Below are 21,793 nucleotides of genomic sequence, written 5' to 3'. Positions count from 1 at the left end.
TGTGTTTCATCAGGTTAAATAAGATTCACACACATTTCACAAAACCAGGAAATGTTCTGCTGGGCACTTGAGGACTAGTGCTGGGAATGAGAGGAACAAGGGAAGTTTGGGGGCATCGTGCCTTTGTTGAAATAACCCCAATACCCACATTAGCAGGGTGTACCACAGCTTGTAGAGTACTTCCTCCTTATTCCCTGGGGCTTGGTGAAAGGCAGAGGCGATGGCAGGAGCTCATCCCCACGCCAGGGGGGCCGGTGCCCTGAGGACACCTGAGGACACCTGAGTGGAGGGCGCCTGCCAGGCTGTTTTCCCCAAGTCCTGCTGGTGAGGACGGGGTTCCACATGAGAAACGGAGCAGAGTCTGACAAGCAGGGGTCAGTCCTGGGCTGCATCCGGCGAAGAATGAAGAAGAAAGAGGTAAGAAAAGGAGTTTGGAGCGTGGCAGCTGGGACCTCCCGTGGGTACCTGCCTGGCCACGCAGCTTGTTCATCCGTATCCAAGTCGGGTGTTGACTCCTCTGTGCCGCTTCCCAATTGTTGGTGAGTCCTGGAGCCTGCCCAGCTAACGGCCCTGGGTTGAGAGGAAGCAGTGAAAACCCAGGAACCAGCTGAGACAGTTGGTGTGTTTACCGTTTTTGTAAAACAGGGAATTCACAAGGCAGAGTGAATCGGTAGCTGGAAGGAATTGTGTGTTTAAGTGCCAGAGACATTAACCGTTTTGTGCACCATCATTTGTGTGCCAAATTAACCGAGCGATTGTGTACAGGTCAGACGCCCCCAGCCTCCACCCAGGGGATGTGCGAGGATAGGAGTACGGGATGCATAGTTCAGGAAGCAGACGGTGTCCAGGAAACTTGCATTTTTATCAGCACCACTGGAAAACGTTCTTTGTGCAAAGTCTAATCTCTCAATAGTGATTCTAAGCCACATGTATATTGGAAGTTAGCTTCCTGCTAATTTTCACTTCAGAATTGATTTAAAGTGTTCTGAAGATGAAACCTCAATGCGTCCTTTGTAAAATAAGAATAATTTTTACTTTGTCCCAAGACTAGACATGTTTTTATTGTTTTATTTTGGTTTTGTTTGCATGGGTGGGGATCAAACCCAGGGCTTTGAACATGTGAGGTGAAACCTCTACCACTGAGCTGCACAGCCAGGCCCATTCATCTGCTTTGAAAGTCGACTGTTGAGACTTCCAGAGGGTTTTATTGCATATAAATCATGTAACATCAAACCCCAAGAACTGGTGATTCTCTTTTTGTTTGTTTTTACCAACATCTTGCGAGTAGCTTTTTATTGTATGTGAGGTAGCAAGCTCGATAATTAAGAAAGGTTGTGTAGCTCACAGGTGTGGAGGTGGAACGGTGCTGCACCTGTGTTGGTGCAGTTCCGGTGAGGACGGTCACCTTTTGGGGATACCAGCGGATGAAGCGTATGCATGAATGAGCAAGTGAGTGTGTTTTGAACAAGAGCAAAGTGTGGAGCCAAGCTGCTTCTTTATGAGAACTCGTGAGAACTGCCAAAGGGGTCACAAGGAAAACAGGTCACATGCCAGTGACCTGAGGACATCTCCCCACACCATCACACGTGGACCAAGTCCTCAGTCCCAGTGGATCCCTGTGAGGTGCTCACAGCACGCCCAAACTTCCACATCTGAGGAAGTACCAAACGTCCCCCGAAATGCTGTTGTTGAAATTGCTCTTGTGTAAGAAGGTATTTTTCTTCTCTCTTTCCCTACATTTTGATAAATCACTTTTCCTGGAGTGTTGAAGAAAGTCCTTTCTCTTCCACTGTCCAGAGCAAGTTAACAGTCTCAGCCTAGAGTTTTGATTTGGATTTTGGTAGTTTTGTTCACTTTCTCCAGAGCCCCCTTTTGGGTAGCAGAGGAAATCAGGGAGCTCTGTGCCTGGGAGGCCCTGACTCTGGAGGGAGGCTTCCTCAGCATGCTTCTGGGCAGGGATGGTGTCCCTGGCGGTCACACGGGATCCTTGCGTCAGCTTTCACTGGCTCATGCTGCCTGGACGCGGTGACTCCATGTGCCGTTTACTAGCTGCTGTCATGTGGTTAGGACAAGGCAGAAAGAGGTGTTTAAAGATATTTGATCCCAAAGGAGTTAGTCTATCTGCTGTCATGAGCCGTACGTTCCCATGTTATAAATAGCAGTACAACTCACAGCAGCTACGCCTGGAAGCAGCCGAGATGCCCACTGTGTGCTTCTGGCTATCTGTGTGGCCGAATTTCATTCAGTCATAAAGAATGAACTTGAGTCTTTCGTAGCAAGATGAGTGGATCTTGAGATCATACCACAGAGCTAAATAAGTCAGACCCCAAAAAGTCAAAATCACGTGATTTTTTAATACAAGAAAAACCCAATTATAAATAGAATGGAAGAGGGGAAGGGAGGATGGGTAGAGGAGGGATGCTGGACCAAAAGTGATCTAGATGCACAGTGTATATGTACCAGCTCCTGAAAACAAATGTAATATCATGTGTTGCAAAGGTAATTTCTTTTAAAAAGGAAAAGAAGATAATTTGATTGATTTTTATTTATTTATTTTGTACCAGGGATCAAACTCATGATCTCACACTTGCCAGGCAGGCACTTACTCTGCTGAGCTAAATCCCTAGCCCCTTGATTGATTTTTAGAAAAAATAAAAAATAAAAAGTCTAAAAACACAAGCTGATCAAACAGCATCCAACTGTAAAATATTTATTAAAATTATCAAGTTCTAAGGATTGTAAAGGTCAGTATTGTCCTATCTTCTACTCCCTGTAATGTAATGTATGAGGGCATTTTTGCCATATTCACTGATGACCAGAGATATTTAGCCCAAGAAAAACCCAGTGCTTGAACTCGGATAGTTGTCCAGTGACTATTTGTTAAATAAGTTGTGCAAGATTTTCAGTTTAAGCCTAGAGATCACCCTGGAGTCCAGATTTGGGTAAAATGTCTGTTAATCTCCAGGCCAAACACGTGGTTTGTACACATGCCTCCTGGCGTCCGGGAGGTGGGCAGTATTGCTGGGTTTGCCCAGCAAGGGAAGGGAGCTGGTTTGAGGTGGAGGAGAAGGAGGAGGATGTGATTTGGCCAGCCTTCCCTTGCTTCCTTAGGGCTTAAGGGTATATATATGAGAGGTGAATTTAACTTTCCTTAATTACTATTTCTATCTGATTCATCTTAATTACAGATAATGAATTGAGAGCCAGAGAAGAACAATGAATTATTTCTAGACAAACAATTTGTTTTTGTTAACTAGAAACTTCACAGCAGAGTAAAAACATTTAAAACATGCTTTCTGTTTCTTGCTGTGTTGAGACCATGAAAAGCACAAGTAGATAGTATGTACTCAGGTTTTTGGCTCATGAAAAACACAGCCTTTTGTCTCAAAGTTGCACCTTTCAAATTCCAAATATTTGTACTTAGGAACATGTGCATTTCCTAAGCCCTTCTGAAGATGGGCTGTCTGCGATTCCTTTGGCTGCCGTTGTAGAGTAATCCTCACACTGGGGAGGGTTCTCACACTTCCTCCTGCCCCTCCGTATGGCACAGACACAGCCGGGTGGGACCAGCGATAAACAAAACAGTGAATCCACCACCTCCGGTCAGCTTTCCTGCCGCTGGTATTGAACAAAATACAGTAAGATCAATGCTGAGAGCAAACGGTGGACATGTGTTCCTGAGCTAACGTCCTGAGCCTTGCCTCCCAGGACACAGCTTGTCTACTATGCACCTGCAACACTCACCTGCAGTGCAGGTTCTGTGGATGAATGGGCAGGTCCACAGCGGCAAGCTAGGAGCTGGCATTGTCCGCAGCTGTGAGGCTGCGATGGAGGGCTCATCAGCTCTAGTCATGAGGGGTGAGGGGGTGGGTGTGGGTGTCTATTTTTCCTTTTTAGTGCTTCTGGGGATTGAACCCAGGGTCTTGCACATGATAGGCAAACATTCTAACCACTGAACCATACTTCCAGCCTTTAATATTTTGTTGTGAAACGTGGTCTTGCCAGATTTCACAAGTAGGCCTTGAGTTTGTGAGCCCCCTGCCGCAGCCCCGGAAGAAACTGGGTTTACAAGTGTGCCCCACCCACCCAGCTTCCTCAGGTATTTATCTGAAAAACAGGGAATGGTACAGCTTACAGGAGAGTTGTGGTGGTTTGGGGAAAGCGCTCTGCTAAGCCCTGTGAAGAGCATTCTGATGTACCTTTGAAACTTTAGTAGACTTTGTCAAGTAATTTAGGGATGGGGAAGCAAGAGTGAATTTCAAGAAAGAAAATGTTAGATGTTTTCATTTAAAAGAGGTAAAAATTTAACCTGAGAGATTTGGTGTCCTCTGCAGGGAATTACCTACAAGCTTCCTCATAGTATTACAGCTCTCCTGTGTGAGGATGTTTCGGTTTTTGGTGTTTTTTTTATTTCATTTTTACCTCCAGTCTCCTAAAGGAGATCTTTGACAAAGAAAAATATTTTTGGGGCTGGAGGTTTAGCTCAGCGGCATAAGCGCCTGCCTTGTAAGCAGGCAGTCGTGAGTTCAATCCCTGGTACCGGTAAAAATGAAAAAGACAAAAAAAAAAAAAAAAAAAGAAAAATATTTTTCTTTCTCTAATTAGATTTTTATAATCTTTTCTTCAGTTTATCACTATTCCAGGAAAAGAATCCCCTTCCATAAGAATTGACTGTGAATTTCAAAAAAGAAAATGTTAGATGTTAGTCTTCATTTAAGAGAGGTAAAAATTAAACCTGAGAAATCTGGTGATTTCCTTCACTCAAACAATGTGTGATGGCCACAGTCTGTGAACAGACACACTGATTGCTTTTCATGGGAAATGGCCTTTGCATCGCTTTCCAAAGACTTGTGGAATACCAGCCCTGGGGTGAAGCTTGACAGTCATTTATAGCAAGTGCTGCTCACCACACCCGAGTCCAAGTCTCTCTGTGAGTGAGGGGGTTCTTTGAGGGGGTGAGGAGGTAACTGAATTACAAGGTCTTGGACTGTTGCTATTATCGGACGATGTGTATCCCGACCACCTCCGATCCATACGTTGAAATTTTAATTCCCAAAGTACTAACATGCAGAGCTAGCCCCTCTCTGTCTCCCTCTGTCTCCCCTGCTTGCTGCTCCACCATGGGTCCATGCAGCACAAAGGCCCTCACAAGATGCTGAAACCTTGGTCTTGGACTTCTCAGTCCACAGAACCATGAGGAAGACAGTTCTTTTGGTTAGCACACTAACAACGGGGCTCTAAGTGGACACATTCTGTGCCTGCTGGCTTGAATGACCATGGACAGTTGGGTGACTGACTGTCCTTTGGGCAGCATGGGACATTCCCATAGCAGTGATACAAGCCGAATGGGATGGTGGTACATGTACCGCAGGTAGCTCAAGCCCGTGGAACGTGTTAATAAGTTATACAACCTGTGGCATTTTGTTACAGGCAACACAGACTTGAGACACTGACATGATAGTCACAGATTTCTGTTTCAATCAAGGAGTGAACATCCATGAAGTCCTGTCCTTGCATGCTCAAGAAGATGAATTATTTGGGCTAATGAAGGTTTATGGTTTTATGGACATGAGTTTATAGAGCAAAGAAAGTTATGGTGGATTCATAACTGCAGTTCTCCTGGCTCAGAATTATCTGCAAGGGGTCACCACAGTATCTGACTTAATCTTTTATGACTGGGCCCAAAGAACTGCTACTAGTCAGAACATAAGAACGTGTGTGTGAGGGTGAGGAGGAACTTAATGTAGGCGGTTGGACTTGGCTGTCACCAGTGAGTGTTTGCTTCCCTGAGCAGCCCTGGGACCTAGTTCAGTATAGCTCAGGATGTCCTTAGTGCAGAATGGAAAATAGTGAAATGGCCCGCAGGCCCATGAGCGTGTGACCTGCAGTAGAATGTGACCATTGCTCTAGAGGCTGCTGGGCTTAGGACCTCTGGCAGTTACAGTTCCAGCTCTGCCAGAGGGGAGTCAGTGAACACACACGTCCCTCTTTGCACATGATGCTCCACAGGGCTGTGATTTCCCACCCAGAGGAGGCTGTCCTGTCATCTTTGAGAGCTCAGACTGCCCCCAGGGCTTCTAGGGGCTGGGCTCCCTCAATGTGTGTTAGTTCGTTCTCCACTTACACATGCAGGTGCGAGGTCAGGGCCTGAATTAAGGGTTCCCCAGGTGTCTGATAAAACCTGTACTTAATGAACCATAGACCTGAAGAACCCAGCATTAGCCTCCCTCCGTGCAAGTGGGTATGGTACTTTTATTTGGTAGAGATGGTCAAGAAGATGAGATGGTTCTTCAATTCCATAGTGATTCTTCAGTGTTACATATGATTTTATTTCTCAAGATGACTGCCTAATTAGTTGAGCAGCAAATTCTGCCATGAGAAAATAATTTCTGCCAGGCCCTTGATATTCTTAATAATAGACACCTAATATATGTGAAACTCACTCAATTGGAGCCTTTTGTGACCTCTGCAGTACAAAGATAGCATTTAGAGAGAGTACCTGGGTATCTGCATGTTGGAACATTTTGGAAACCATCAGTTGAATTAGTTCCAGGAGTTGAGGTTAAGTACTTTTGTTTTGTAGTTCTTCAAATTTGATGACCTACACCTGTATACTGTAAGCACCAATTAACTGGAATATAGAATCAGCCAAAGTAACCCAATTTTCCCAGCCAAGGTAGATGATTGTGGTCTGCTTTCCCCTTTTCCTGGTAGTGTGCCCTCTTTGAGGCTGAGGCAGGAGGATCACACGTTCAAGCTCAGCCTGGGGAACTTTGTGAGACCTGCTCTTAAGGCTTTAAAAAAAAATCTGGAGATGCAACCTACAGCCATGGGCCTAGGCTCTATCCCCAGGTCTGCATGCACCAGGGAGCTGAGAAAACTCGAGTCCTGTGTTTAGTTCACTATCTCAACCTTTCTCTTCTTTTCCCTCTCTGCTTGAATTGCTGCCTTTTTTATTTTTATTTTTTTGGTACCAAGGATGGAACTCACGACTGTGGGCTTGCAAGGCAGGCACTTATGCCACTGAGCTAAATCCCCAGCCCCGAATTGCTGCATTTCTGTCTGGGATTGTTGCCCAGATTAAAGCCATGGGGAAACACAGGGCTATGTAAGGCCGCTGTTTGGAGTCATGGGCCCAGCAGGAAAGAAATGGGAATTCCCACGTGACCACTATAGTCCTTCTTCGGGAACCCCCTACAGTGAGTGCAGATGGGATTTCAATGCTCCTCAATGAAACCGCCTTCCTGACCTCTAAATGCCGATTGTGTCTTCTCTCTGGGATCTGCTACACTACATAAAGCTAGAACAGCTTTTTTTTTTTTTTTTAATTATTTTGAAGGTAGTAAAATACAACAGAACAAAGCCAATCGAGACAATGCAGTGAAATTGGTACAGAACTTAACATCAGGTTACCGGGATAACAGTAATAGGTACCATGGTGTATCTCGTTATCTTCACAATAGTTGTTCTTTCAATCAAGTATAGCAAAATCAAACCTGCTAGGATTATTTCCAAAAGATGAGAAGTATAAAATAAAAAGCGGCCTTTATTCTGAGAACACCGGAGAGAGACGACCAGGGGGTGGACACGTGGTGTGGGGGCATGTAAATAGCCTCGGTTTGGGGTGGAACCTAAGGCGGGCATTAGGGATGTACAGGTTGGTCCTAGGTTTGGCGCCGTATGTAAATTTCCAGGGGCGGGAAGATGGTGTCACAGGTAAACTTCCTAGGGGTAGGGGAGATAGGGCTTCTGGTTGAGGTTTTCCTGGCTACAGTGTCCTGTCTGGGCCAAAAACCTTTCAAAACCTTAATACAGAACATTATAGAACGTATCAAAACAGTATTGAATAGAACAATACAGTTAATCAGAACAAAGCAAAACAGTGCTAACAATATTTGTTTTCAAAGACATGGTAGCAGGAAATCCCCCACATTTGCTATATTGCATACCGTCAACCTCCCAAGAGATGCTCAGATCTCTGGCTCCCATTTGCTAATGGGGGGTGGCGTGCCTGGATGTTTGATTCCCCGCCTGCACACTGGTAGGTTCATGGCTGCTTACCAGGGGAGCCCTAAGTTCCAACATGGTGGGTTCTCGGGAGATGCTGGCTGATTCTCCCTTTTTTGTCTTTCTGAGACTGGGTCTTACTGGGTAGTTCATGCTGGCCTTGAGCTCACTTTGTAGCCCAGGCTGGTGTCGAACTCACAATGATTCTCTTGCCTCAGCCTCTGGGTGCTGGGTTACAGGCGTGAGCCACTACACCCAGCTTAGTTTTACATTTTAATTGTTTTTCTGACTCATTGTAATGTTTGCATAAAAAAGGATCTAAATCAGTCAAGGCTATGGACCAGCAAGCAGGATATCTTGGCAACAGCCTCAGACAAAAAAGACAGGGAAAGGTTCAAAGGTCTATCGATAGAGTGTGGGCTAAATGTGTGCAGAGATACCCATATGCATGAGGAAGCACTCTGTCTACCAAGAGAGAAGGAGCTCCAAAATATTACTGCTGGTGGGGAGAAAGCAAGATGCAGGGAGCATATAAAATATCCAGAAATTTCTATAAGAAAGGGGTGAGTTTATGTTTTTATAATGAAAACTGAAGATAGCTGGGTGTATTGGTATACATTTGTAATCCTAGTACTCTGGGAGGCTGAAGCAGGAAAATGGCAAATTTGAACCCAGCCTAAGTAACTTAGTGACTTCCCACGACCTTGCCTCAAAATTTAAAATAGAGTTCGGTACATAGCCCCATGCAGAGGCCCTAGGTTCAGTCCCAAGCACCAAAAACAGCAAAGATAAAACACCCCATCAAACTGAAGGGTGAACCAAGAAGGAATGAAAGTATTCTGGTGGAAGGGAGGAAGACTTCATGGCCATTTTATAGTGTTTTACCTATTCTGAGAGACAATTATAAGTATTACAGCAGAAAAGAAGCCCATGAAATCGGACCTTGTTTGAGCCTTGACCATACATAATTTCACCTGGCTACCACTTGGGGAAGGACCGTTTGCAGGACTTGTATGTGGAGAGGGTAGTTCTACAAACAGAATCTAAATGGTGGTTTAAAGTATAAATGCATTGATAGGAAATTGAAAAGGTAAATCTGTATGTAAATTGTTGTCTCTTTAGCTTGCCAGAGTTCCTTAGAAAACATCCTCCATAGTTGAAAACCTTTCAGCATTGTTCACAGTAGGAATCTTTTGTGGATGTCTTGGTAAATACAGATATTCCTCATTTAATGGCTTACTTGTTTAATGACTGGATTTAAGACCCATCTTTTTTTATCAGTTCTGTATCTTGTTTATTGAGTCTCAGTATCTTTTTCTGTACAGTGCACCTTGCTATGCAGCACTGTAATTTTGCCGACTGTACTGTACTGCACTGCATGGTACAGTACTGTGGTTCTGTGTTCCATTAGACATTATAGTGCTGCATGTAAGAGTTGCAGATAAGAGCAAAGTCATCAGATTGGAGTTTTCTTTCGCTGTGTCTTTGTTCTGAATATTGTAACGTGCACACTTCATACCGTTCTCATTTCATGACCAATTCATTGAATGACCTGTTTGCAGGACCAGAACTCAGTCATACATGAGGACATCCTTAGTGAGAAAGTGAACTCAGTTTTAAGCCTGTTCTTGTTATTTGCTGAAATTGATGTCCTGGAGAAAGTGTTACAGAGTCTGATTTTATCTTTACAGGAGCAGGAAAATTCAGATTCGAAATATCCCTCCTCACCTCCAGTGGGAGGTAAGCCAACGTGACTTTTTACTAGATTACCAGGACAGTGTTCCTGTTTTTTTAGTTCCCTTTCACATTTAGGAGTTAAGAGATCCTCAGGTTTCTCTGGATCCTGGCTCTTCCTTTTTCAGTACCCTGGTATAGTGGTCTCTCTTGAGTTTGGGTTTCTATTTGTCCTTGTCATTATGTAGAATAAGATTTGATCTCTCACGCTGTCTTCTCAAATGTCAGGCCACCAAGTGCCACAGAATGATCTGTTCTGTAATGTTGGGTTTATTTGTTTGGTTTTTTTTTTGGTACCGGGGCTCAAACTCACGACCTCATACTTGCCAGACAGGCGCTGTACCACTGAGCTATATATCCCTGTGATTTTTTTTTTTTAACCTCATGATTTGGTATAAGATTTTTTATCTTTCCACATTACGATTTGGAAAAAAAAAATCAATGGAAAACCAACAGATACAGAAAGTTCTTTGTTATTTTGAGCAGATTTTGTTTGTTTTGAGTTAGCTGCTAATAGTAACAGTTAAGATACATTTTCAAAGCTGTAAATCTACTTTTAAATAAGAGTTCTATCTTAATATATAAAATAAGATTGAATATAGGGAGTGACCTTACTGCATTAAAAACAAACTGCCCCATGTTTTCTTTCCCAACCCAAAAGAAACCTTAAAAGAAGGTTGCATCTTAACATTTTTGTGAATGTACCAAGAAAGTTTTTTTTTATTATTATTATTATGGAAAGTTTCAAATGCATACATGCCGTTACTTTGTAACAAATAAGGAACTGCCTAGAGGAAAGTGAAGAAAGAATCCAAGAAGGAAAAGTGAGCCTTGTACTATTACTCTGCTTCTCATTTCAGGAACCGTTGGTGAGTTCTGACCTCCATGGTGAATGTAGTTAACCAAGATTCAGAACTTGTGTGATGTTTTCTTAGATTGCCTAGGGGCCAATAAGCAAATGAAAGTGCTGTGTGTTTATTCAGTTCTGTTACAGAAGACGTGAATTACCAGCTTTGTTAAATTTTCCTGTACATGTCCTTGTTGTGCTTTAATTTACTTATTTGCTGGGGGATAGCACTGTGATCTTTCCTTCCCATTCTGACACTGAAGTTTCCTTTTATAGGTATTGGATGGACTTTTGGCTCAGTATGGAACAGTGGAGAATGTGGAACAAGGTAATAAGCGAGGAAATCAGCCTACTGAATTTTGCAGAGGGGCATTGCCTGTTATTTTTAATGGTCTGGGCTCAACTCTAAGGAAAAAGGGTAAATTTCATACTTCTTTGAAATATGCTTCCTAGAGTGTAAGTTTGTGTACCTGTGTGCGCGAAACATCTGTGTCTGTCCATCTGTATGTAGTCATATCACTTAGGGTTTTTTTATGGAAAAAAAGGGAAAACAAAATTTCATAAGATAATAGAATAATAATAGTTAATGTATTGCATATTATTATCTTTAAAGTAGTTACTCAGAGTAGAAGATATGGGCATAAAAATTCTCCAATTGATAGAAACACAAATCTTCCTTCCCAGTGAACTAAGAGACGCTAATAGTGTAACTAACTTGCATTTTTTTTCTCTCTTTTCCCTTCCTTCTTTTCCCCTTGTCTCCATCCTAGTTCCTTTTTCCTTTTTAACAATTTGACAAACATTGTCAGGCTGGGTGAGCTTAAGTGACTTGGCAGTCACTGGATTTACACTGTTGCTACCTTCCTTTTCCTGGCTGAGAAACAGCTCTTGGATTGAGTGTTGGATTGAGTGTTCCCAAGGAGTGGGGCCCCAAACCAGGAATTTCTTTCTGTGTGTGTGGAAATGCAGATTCCCAGGGGGTCTCCATAGACCTGCTAAGACTCTGTGGGGAGAAGCTCATGAATGAAGCACACTAAAATGATTTTTGTGTGCATTCAAGTCTGAAAACTTTTCTGAGAAACAGTACTGCAGATGCCCAGAAAATGCTCTTCTTTGGGTCACTTTCATTTTTTAATTTCTAAAGCATAAACCATCATTTTTAAAAGGTAGGGGAACAGTACCTGAAGCTCCCAGAAAAGTAGACTGCAGAAGTAGATATCTGATGTGAAAGGCTGTAGCAAGACTGTTTCACCTTTCTCTCATTGCTGAGGCAAAATACCCAACACCCAAAATTAAAAGTGGAAGAATTTATTTAGCTCACAATTTGTATATAAATAGCTTCATTTAATCATTCCACAGTGTACACATTTATCAAAACATAATGAATGCATGCTATAAATATAAAGTTTTTATCAATTAAAAACTTTAGTGTGCAAAATTAGAATATTTAATTTCGTATTCCATTTATTTTCAAATAGAGAAAATTATGAAATTTAAATTCATGTCTTAATAGTAGTACAATAAATTTCTCCAAACCAGGCATGGTGGCATGCACCTATAATCCAGATCCCAAGTGGATCTCAAATTCAGATCCAGCCTAGATACTTTGGTATCTTAGTGAGGCTCTGTTTCAACATTAAAAAAGTGCTGGGGATATAGGCTCCGTAGAAAAGCGTTGGGTTCAGTTCCCAGTACCACCAGGAAGTAAGTAAATAAATATTTATCCAAACCTCTAGAGAAAGCAGTCTTCACAACATGCATTAAAAGCATGTCCAGAAAATGCTCTTCTTTGGGTCACTCTCCTGGCTAAGCATTTCTTAGCCAGGGATATAGCTTAGTGGCACATGCCTGCCTGGGGAGCTTGAGGTTCTGAGTTTGATTCCTGGTACTAAAATACCAAATCAAATGAGGTTTTGTAATAGATGATGTTTAGCAATAATAGAATAGCAAAGCTGGGAATCGCTAATTTGCCATTGGAAGAATGGTTAGGCAAAAAATCATGCGTTTGTTGACAGCAGCTCTATGTAGAATTAAAAACGACATGAGCAGGCAAACAGACAGATGTAAGTATTCACACAGGAGTCTTCATAGAATATATGAAACCAGTAGCTCTGTGTTACATATGCAGTTGGTTACAAATCACTGTGAACAGCAGGAGTATAAATATAGAAACTCAAAAGAACTACAGAGTTCAGGTGATGAGGTGTTTTGTGCATTTCTCTGTCTGCCTGGAGCCATGGGGTGACAGCTTTCTTTAAAACAACAACACGCTTTCTCTTCTTCCCCAGTCAACACAGACACAGAAACTGCTGTTGTCAATGTCACATATGCAACAAGAGAAGAAGCAAAAATGTAAGTGGATCTGAGCTCATTTCCTTTCCAATTTATTTTCGTTTTGCTTTGCTATTCTGCTGAGGCCTGTGTTTATAAACTCTTTCTGGAAAGATCCATAGGGTCATATCCCTTGGACCATAATATCTAGGGTGCTGTGTGGCACCTGAGGTATGTCAGATGTCCTGGTACAGGTCCTGGACACTGCTACACCCTCCAGCAGGTAAGTGGAGTGTCAGGGCACCCATACCATCATGTTTGTTGATTGGACAGAAATTCTCCCTGAAAGACGTTGAGCTTTGGCATCCAGACCATGGCAGAGGCCGTGTCTTAGCATGATCAGAAATCAAGGGCACCACCAGCTCCACGACACCTTGTCTTCTCTGCTTTGACAGCTACTTAAAGCTCCTCTTACCTGGGGGTTCCTCTGCACCGTGAGGAAGGTGCATGATCCTTTTCTTTCTATACCTGCTGGATAGATACTGAAAATCAGTTTTTCCTGTGTGCAGGGCTGAAGAGGACCCACCACAGTGGCAGTGATAGGCCGAACTGTGTCTGAGTGGGACATGGCTTTGATTCATTATTGACTTGCTTCCATGACAGCTAATTTTTCAGCTTAGCTATTAACAACTATGGGATTGAGCTGGTTTTTCCCTTTTTTTAAAAAATTGAGTTTGGTTTTTTTGTTTTGTTTTGTTTTATTAAGCAAATTTCTTTTTGTGGGAGGTCTTTGAAGTTCCTGTCAGGTCCTGATTACCAAAACCATAGTCACAAGTGGTCGCCCTGATGGATGTGTCGTAACCCCTGTTACACATCTTCCTGGGCTGTACTGTACTTCTTTTGCAGGTTTTCAACACACATAAAGACAGGTTTAACTAATTCATTCTGAAGCCGACACTTTTCAGAAAGTCAGTTTTGCACTGAAGAAAGGAACGGTTCATTTACTGTTAACTTCTGCATGCATGTGTGTCCACCAGCAGCTCACCATTGCAGGCTTTGTCCAGCTGCCACTGTGGTAGACACATGCACTGCCATTCTGTGCTCTGGGTTATCAATTATACCTTCCTGTGCTAGTAACAGTTTTTAAATGACTATGCTCCATGCTTTGGAGGACTGAGGACATAGACGCTTCACTAAACTTCCATGGGAAGTAAATGTTGAAATCCTCCAGAAGGTCTCTGGGCAACCCCTGAGCGTAATGATAGACTTCAGTATTCTCTGATGCAGGATTCAATTAGGAATTCGTAGTTGCAAAAATGCCCACAGAGATACTATGTAACTGTAAAGGATCATACAACAAACTGTATAACAGTGGAAGATCAGCTGCAAAACCCATGGAATGTGAAATCAACAGAATGTTACACAGCCACTGAACATTCTATCAGAAGACACTTATGATGTGGCATGAAAGATTATTAACCTTTAGAGGTTAGAAAATACCAGGTATAGTATTAATCCACATTTATATTTAGGAAAGATAGAAAAGATCCAGGATGGTTTGGATTTTGAAATTTGTACTTATCTATTTCTATTTTTAATGATAGTCACGAATTAAAGTTAGAAAAAATGAATCTAACTTTATAATGATTCTGACAGAGATGTTGGTGAGAGAGCTGCAGCTTTAGATGGTTTCTTAAAAAGCTGTGAGCTCTGAGGAGCAAAGATGGCATTTGTCTCGCTTAGCACTGATTTGGGGCCTGGCACCACACCCTTGCGGACACCCAGGAAACTGAGTGACCGCACCAGTCCTCAGGAGAGGCGTTCTCAGTGCTGCTCTCTGACAGAGCTCTCCCACCCTGCTCATTTCAGAGCCATGGAGAAGCTAAGTGGGCATCAGTTTGAGAACTACTCCTTCAAGATTTCCTACATCCCAGATGAAGAGGTGAGCTCCCCTCCGCCCCCTCAGGGAGCCCAGCGTGGGGACCACTCTTCCCGGGAGCAAGGCCACGCCCCTGGGGGCTCTTCTCAGGCCAGACAGATTGATTTCCCGCTGCGGATCCTGGTCCCCACCCAGTTTGTTGGTGCCATCATCGGAAAGGAGGGCTTGACCATAAAGAACATCACTAAGCAGACGCAGTCCCGGTACGTGCCTCCGGGGCTTCCTTTGCTTCTTTCCAGGGGTCCCCTGTGCTGGTGGGTCTGAGGCATCCTCAGGTCACTATGGGTTCTGTGCTGAATGGGACAGCAGCTTGGAGCAGAACTACTAACAGACTAACAGCGAGCTGGGGGCCCTGAATGATGAGCTTTTGTGCTAATAGTGTAACAGACACACCCCAACAGCTAAGGGCTCCTGTGGAGGGCACCGATGACCTCACAGCCAGGGCAGTTCCCATAGCTAACTCGGGGCTGGGACTGTGTCCAGGCCTGAAACAGCCAAGGTATGGGGCTCTGTGAGGCCCTAGAACCTGCTCTGCTGAGCTCTGCTGCGCTGAGTCACAGCCCCGGGGCAGCTGTTCTTCGAGACCACCTAGGTAGCCTCACGTCTGGGTGGTGAGTCACTGCTGCGAGGAGCAAGCGAGAAGGTTCGATGGGTTTGTGCTCGGTCTCCTCTGTGTGAAGGAACTGAATGGTAGAAGGAGCTGTGGATGCAGTGACTTAGGGAGTTAGCAATTTTATTAACTGTGTCCATAAAACCGCAGTATAGGACTTGACAGCAGTGAGTCACGTTCAGGTTTACCACCTGATGACTCTGTGATCTCGGGGAAAAATTGACCGCTCCGTGCATCAGTTGCTTCTTATGTAAAAAGATGACTGTGTTCTGCCAGGTTTAGTGTGGAAATTCATATAATGAGGCAGACTGAATGAAATCATCGATAGGAAAGCACGTTGTAAACTGCACAGCACCGAGTGACTAACGCATATCAGTTCTGGGCAGGAGCTGGGGCCTTTCATTCAGGTCACTTGCTGAGTGTCTTGTGTGCTGAAAGAGAAAATACTGTTTTCCTTCAGGTGTCCAAGTGATGCCCAAGAAGAGACCCTGGTATAAACGAGGTTCTGAGTGTACAATCTTAGCAGAGAAATGATGAAGTAGTAGAGTTACTGTCTATTCCTTTCATTTTAAAACTCAGCCCTTTCTTTCTTACCAAGTTCATTTCACTATTAAAGTTATTTTCATTTGTATGTCTTTTTATTCCAAAAATTGCATAAGGTGACTTTTAAAAAATGGCACAAGTTTAATCAAAGTGAGATTAGTTCTCAAAGTATGTACCCATTTTTAAGGAGGAGGCTGGAGAACTGACTCTGGCTTTTCCCACAGCCAGAGTACAAAGGGCTGTGATCAATTACGTGACTTTGAAAGTTATCAAAAACAAGCTACCCCGAGATGTCTGATAAAGCCATCAAGCTCGCCAGCCATCTGTTTAAGAGCCTGAAGAAGGCAGGCTGCTCAGAGAACGGGAACCAGAGCCTCCAGAGGCAGAGAGGGACTGCCTCTGTGTCCCGTCCACATGCACATCTGTGGAGCCCGCTTGGACTTGGTGTTTGGATTTGGGTTCAGAGCCCGGCCCTGTGCCAGTGTGCGGCATTTTCCCGCTTTCCTCTTCATGTGTGCGGTTGAGGAAAGGCTGCACGGAGCACCTCATTTATCAGGCCGGCTGCCTCACCACGCTGGCGTGGCGCCTTGGTCACAGGGCAGGGCAGGAGTGGCAGAGGATTACAGTTGGCATGGGACCCCGCACTGCTTGCCTCCTCCTCGGGAAGGGCTGTGACACCGTGCTGGTGATGCTCTCTTGCCTGTGTCCTTGCTGTACGGGAACTGGTATGGTAACTGCCCTGGGGACTCAGCCCATTCCCAGCTGGTGACTTGCTCATGGCTCCCGACTCTTTCCTACAGGGTAGACATCCACAGAAAGGAGAACTCCGGGGCTGCAGAGAAGCCTGTCACCATCCATGCCACCCCAGAGGGGACATCCGAAGCCTGCCGCATGATCCTTGAAATCATGCAGAAGGAGGCTGATGAGACCAAACTGTGAGTTTGAGTGCGGTGCTGGATGGCCCACAGAATAAGGGTGAGAGCCGTGGCAGAGCCTCTAGATGGAACCGGGTGTGGTGGCACATGCCTGGAATCCCAACACTCGGGAAGGCTAAGGCAGGAGGGTCACCATGAGTTGGAGGCCAGCCTGGGGTACATAGTGAGGTCCTGTCTCAAAAAAAACAAACCAAAAAAACCTCTTCAGTCTGTTACTCAGGAAAGAAGACGAGAGTTGGAGTGGGGGAGATGAATATTTAAGAAATAAGTTTCCAAAAAGAATACATTTACAGTAGGGGTTTTTTGGTTTGTTTGGTTGGTTGGTTGGTTGGTTTGGTTATTGGGTTTTTTTTTTTTCCTTTGGTACTGGGATCAAACTCATGACCTTGTGCTTGCCAGGCACTTGCTCTGCCACTGAGCTCTAATCCCCGGCCCCAGGGTGGCTTCCTGCACTGGCCTTTTGGTGACCCTGGTGTTTCCATCACTGGCGGTAGGCACATACACACACGTGCTGCCCAGTAGAACTCGTGCATCCACCGCGCAGGACACAGCCACTGGCCACACACTGCTGTGGGTGCTGGTGAGGTGACTGGGGCCGTGGACACACTGAATGCTGTACTTGAGCTGATTTTAATGTGAAAGCCGTGTGAGTGGCCAGACACTGGAGGTGTAGGAGATAGAGGGTCCCCAAAGCCACCCCTTCATGTCCGGAAAAGGATGTTCTCTTTCAGGCTTCTCAGCCATTTAAGATCATAAAATTAGATTTGATTTCCCCTGATCGTAGAAGCTAGTTATTGTACTCTGCTTCCTCTTTTTTCTTCTATCTCCTGCTTGTTTATACGAAATTCTTCTTGCCAGTCCACAGTATGGTTGAGCTTCATGTCAGTTAGTGTGAGTGGCGCATGCAAGTTCTTACTAAATGAGTTGATTTAGTAATAGAAATAGAATAAACTATAGGTTTTTTTTTTTTAAAAAAGACTGTAGTTTTGGCCAATCTGTGGGCAGTAGTGGCAGTTTTATAGAGAACCTGGGAAGACGACTTAAATGTAAAAGGATTTTGGCAAATAATGTCAAGCATATTGTTGCAAGACTAAAAGGATGAAAGTCACTTTTAAAAGAGCAGCACTGCAGAATTATTCTCAAGTTCCATGAATGAGTCTCTCATCTTTCATTTACTCGTTAGTTGCTCTTCTTAAGGTTTCTGGAATGCCAGCAGATGCCCTTGTTTAAACTGAGAATAAAAACAGTTTTTAAAAATTTAAAAATAAACTAAGGAAACCCTCTTTCCAAATTGTTGAGGATTTTATGATTACACCTTTCTTGCTCCTTTGACCTAGGCACAAGAAACCTACAAAATTCTAAGGAGTCACGAAGGCTGCTGTGTTAATTGGGTTTTAATGTTTTATGTAGGCCACGCTAAGAGCTTGAATGTCTCTGAAATAAACGTTCCCGGGTGCCTGCGGCACACCAAGCACTTGACTTGGGGTTGGAAATGAGCAAGCAGCGGGGCCCGGCCCTTGCTTTGGTGGCACTTGGGTGCCAGGGGGAGGGACACACATTAAGCAGATAATTACACCTGTGAGTAATGCAGCCAGGTGATCAGTGCCCTGGCAGAGAGACGCAGCATAGCAAGAGGCCCTGGTCCAGAATTGAGGGGACAGGAAAGGACTTGAGAGGATTTCGGCGAAGGCCTTGGAGTGGGCGTGACACAGCCCCGGAGAGGGAGAGAAGTAGAACGTAAAAGATGCAGGAGAACAGGGATTCAGAACTCTTTTCATTCATTCTCCAAATATGTATTGGGCAGGTACCGCATCCCAGCGTTATTCTGTGTGCTCAAACTTGGAGTGAACAAAGCTGACAGAAGCCCCCTGCCTCTAAAACCTAGTTGAGTTTCTTCAAGCATCCTGTTTATTCTGAGACACTAGTAGTGTGACCATGAGCTGCTCTTGGTGTCCAGTAAGAGAAAACACAATCAGTGTAGTAGTAAGACAGAACTTTAAAGAAAAAAAAGCCAGGTGTGGTGGCCTGTAATCCTAACATGCATGAGGCTGAGGCAGGAGGGTTGCTGTGAATTCCAGATCAGCCTGGGCTACGAAGTGACCCTGCCTCAAAAAAAAAAAAAAAGACTGTCACATATCACATAAAGTTAACATGATCCTGCCAGGGTCAGTTGAGTCCTGGGCCCAAAGACTGGTACATTTGGCTGCCTCGCTTTCCTTACCAGGGCACTGGCAGGACGGTTGTGGTGATTCAGATCTTGCATTGCCACAGAAAAATCCACTGAACTTGCAAAAGGAGGTCATCTTTACAATCTACCATTTTAACCCTCTTAAAAAAGTGTTCAGTTACGTAGTGTTTAAGTGCATTGATTCACACGGTTGTGGAAGAGAGGTCCAGAGTTCTTCATCGTGCGGGTCTGGGTTCTGTACCCGTTAATTCTCCCTCCTGCCTCTGCACCTCTGGTAAACAACCGCGCTACTTCCTGTCTGTGAATTGAATGACTGACGATGCCTTATATAAGTGGAATCGTGCAGTGTTTGTCTTTTTGTGACTCATTTATTTCAGTAGACATGCTGTCCTTGAGGTCCACCCATAGTATAGCACCGCACCAGGTTTTCTTTTTCTAAATAAGGAAGAATAAAAGTTACATATGTGTATAAACCACATTGGTGTATCTATTTATTTGCTGATGGGTATTGTGAGCTGTTTCTCTGGGTTATTGTGTATAGGACTGTCATGAACATGGGCTTTGTAAATAGTTCTTTAAAAACTTGTTTTCGGGCCAGGGATTTAGCTCAGCGGTGGCATAGTAACCTGCCTGGCAAGTGCAAGGTTGTGAGTTCAATCCCCAATACCAAAAAAGTAAATAAATTTTATTAAACCTAAAAACTTGTTTGCAGTTCTTTCAGATCTAGAAGTGGATTCTTGGATTATAGGATAACTCTATTTCTAATTCATAGCTTTGGCCAGATTTGCCTTGTGGACCCACTTCCGACCAATTAGCATGATCATGGCTTTGGTTTGTGTTGATCAGAAGTCATGAGCTGCGCTTAGCGGGGGCCCTGGCCTCCCCACTTGGTACCCTTAGCCAGGTACCTGGACAGCTTGGCTTCCATTCATCAGAGAAAAGCAGGGCAGCAGCTCTTCAGAGGTGGCCATCACGTGTCTCTGAAATGTTAAATAATCACCCCTCTCTTTTTTAGAGCCGAAGAGATTCCTCTGAAAATCTTGGCCCACAATGGCTTGGTTGGAAGGCTGATTGGCAAAGAAGGCAGAAATTTGAAGAAAATTGAGCACGAGACAGGGACCAAGATTACAATCTCATCGTAAGCCCCCCTTCAGTTTGTGTCCAGTAATGAATACTGTGACGGGCACAGTTCATCCACGCGTTTTCCCTAGACTGAAAGTATAATCATAAATGATGTAACTGTCTCCATCATCACCAAAAATGAATACATTATTGCCCATAAAACATTTCCCGCTGGACGCCATCTCAGTCACCGATAAGATACAAGGTTTTCTGAGGAGGAAAATCTCACCTTCCCGTTGCCCAAAACTCATTCGCGATTTTTCTGGAACATAATCTCTTTTCTTTTTCCCGCTGGCCAGTTTGCAGGATTTGAGCATCTACAACCCTGAGCGAACCATCACTGTGAAGGGTGCGGTGGAAGCCTGCGCCAGCGCCGAAGTGGAGATCATGAAGAAGCTTCGTGAGGCCTTTGAAAACGACATGCTGGCCGTTCATGTGAGTGCCCGTGCTGCTGCCACCACTTCTCTGTGTGCTTCTGGGGAGGACCTGAGCCTGCTGGGCTCGGAGGGGCTGCCTTCCAGGCGGGATGTAGAGTTTCCCCGAGATCCTAGCGTAAACACACGAGGCCCATCCGGACACAGCTGAGAAATCACCTCGGACACAAACCTGGACGCAATAGTGTGAAGCCGTAAAATAGTAATTTTGAAGACTGTATGATGAAAAACTGCTTATGATACAGCATTTATTAAGAAAACAGACTGGGGTTATAAATCATATAAAATAATATGGATCAATAATATGATTTTCTAATCAATAATCCGATTAGAAAAAAAGATTAGGAAACTACCTACAAAAATTAAAATCTTGGTAGGTTGGGGAAGTAGGATCTGCCCCCTACTTTCAGTAATACCGTCTTGTTGCTTTTTAAGTTTGTATGTATGTGCTTTAAAATTCACTTCTGAGTCGGATCTCTTACTTGCTGGCCCGCACTTGTGGATCACCTAATAAACGCTGCACCCCCCAGCACTCACTAGTACCCCTAGCAGGTTAGTTTGGGTTTATCCTTCCTGTTTTGCTATCTAGCTCCCACTTTATGGTGGGGAGACACTGATCTCACCTTCCAGATAATGTTAAAAAGAACTGGTCCTCAGCAGAGCCAGGCTCCATACACTTTCCGTGCCATCTACGAGACTTGGAAGTCACAGGGTGCTGAGCCCTTCCATGGGTACCGACCCGCGGCCTGCTGTGCCCACCAGCCCCTCCGCCCACTCCCATCCCTACAGTGACCGGCCGACTCCGGAGCTGGCAGCACTGAGCAGAGTAGGACAGGCTGACACAGCTCTGTGGGACAACCCTGGCTCCCGCACTGCAGTCCTTCCCGGGTCCTTCACCCACTCAGCACTGTCCCCTCCGTCACCCCAGTCCTTACCGGAATACCTCACTCACCACATACTGCGGGACAGGATGAGGAGGGTGGAGGAGGAGACAGCGGTGTGGCCTTCTCCCTGTGTTGGGACGTACTTCCTGTAAGGCAGGGTCTTGCAGTGTGGTAGCCCAGGCTGACCTGGAACTCTCCATGAAGCCCAAGCTGGTCTCAAACTCGTGATCTTCTGTCCCATTTTCCAGAGTGCTGGGCCTATGGGTGTGTCCCTCCATG

General features: G+C 44.5%; 1 protein-coding gene across 6 annotated transcripts in view; it reads left to right on the top strand.

Moving 5' to 3' along the window:
• Positions 1-21,793, top strand: part of Igf2bp2 (insulin like growth factor 2 mRNA binding protein 2) — a 130,494-nt gene that overhangs the window by 89,953 nt on the left and 18,748 nt on the right. For 2 of the 6 annotated variants that reach the window (XM_063261197.1, XM_063261195.1), the window contains exons 3-9: positions 9,699-9,747; positions 10,865-11,006; positions 12,877-12,940; positions 14,729-15,001; positions 16,752-16,886; positions 20,090-20,212; positions 20,496-20,631. In XM_063261197.1, coding sequence (XP_063117267.1) covers positions 9,699-9,747; positions 10,865-11,006; positions 12,877-12,940; positions 14,729-15,001; positions 16,752-16,886; positions 20,090-20,212; positions 20,496-20,631 — 922 coding nt within the window. The remainder of the gene's footprint in view (positions 1-9,698; positions 9,748-10,864; positions 11,007-12,876; positions 12,941-14,728; positions 15,002-16,751; positions 16,887-20,089; positions 20,213-20,495; positions 20,632-21,793) is intronic. The other 4 variants (XM_063261199.1, XM_063261196.1, XM_063261198.1 and 1 more) reach the window with 3 other exon arrangements.

Source organism: Cavia porcellus, unplaced genomic scaffold (genome assembly GCF_034190915.1).
Source record: "Cavia porcellus strain 051 isolate PalLab524CR breed Dunkin Hartley unplaced genomic scaffold, mCavPor4.1 scaffold_14, whole genome shotgun sequence".
Taxonomy (NCBI): Eukaryota; Metazoa; Chordata; class Mammalia; order Rodentia; family Caviidae; genus Cavia; species Cavia porcellus.
The sequence above is the reverse complement of the archived record's forward strand: the minus strand, read 5'-3'. Positions and strand labels throughout refer to the sequence as shown.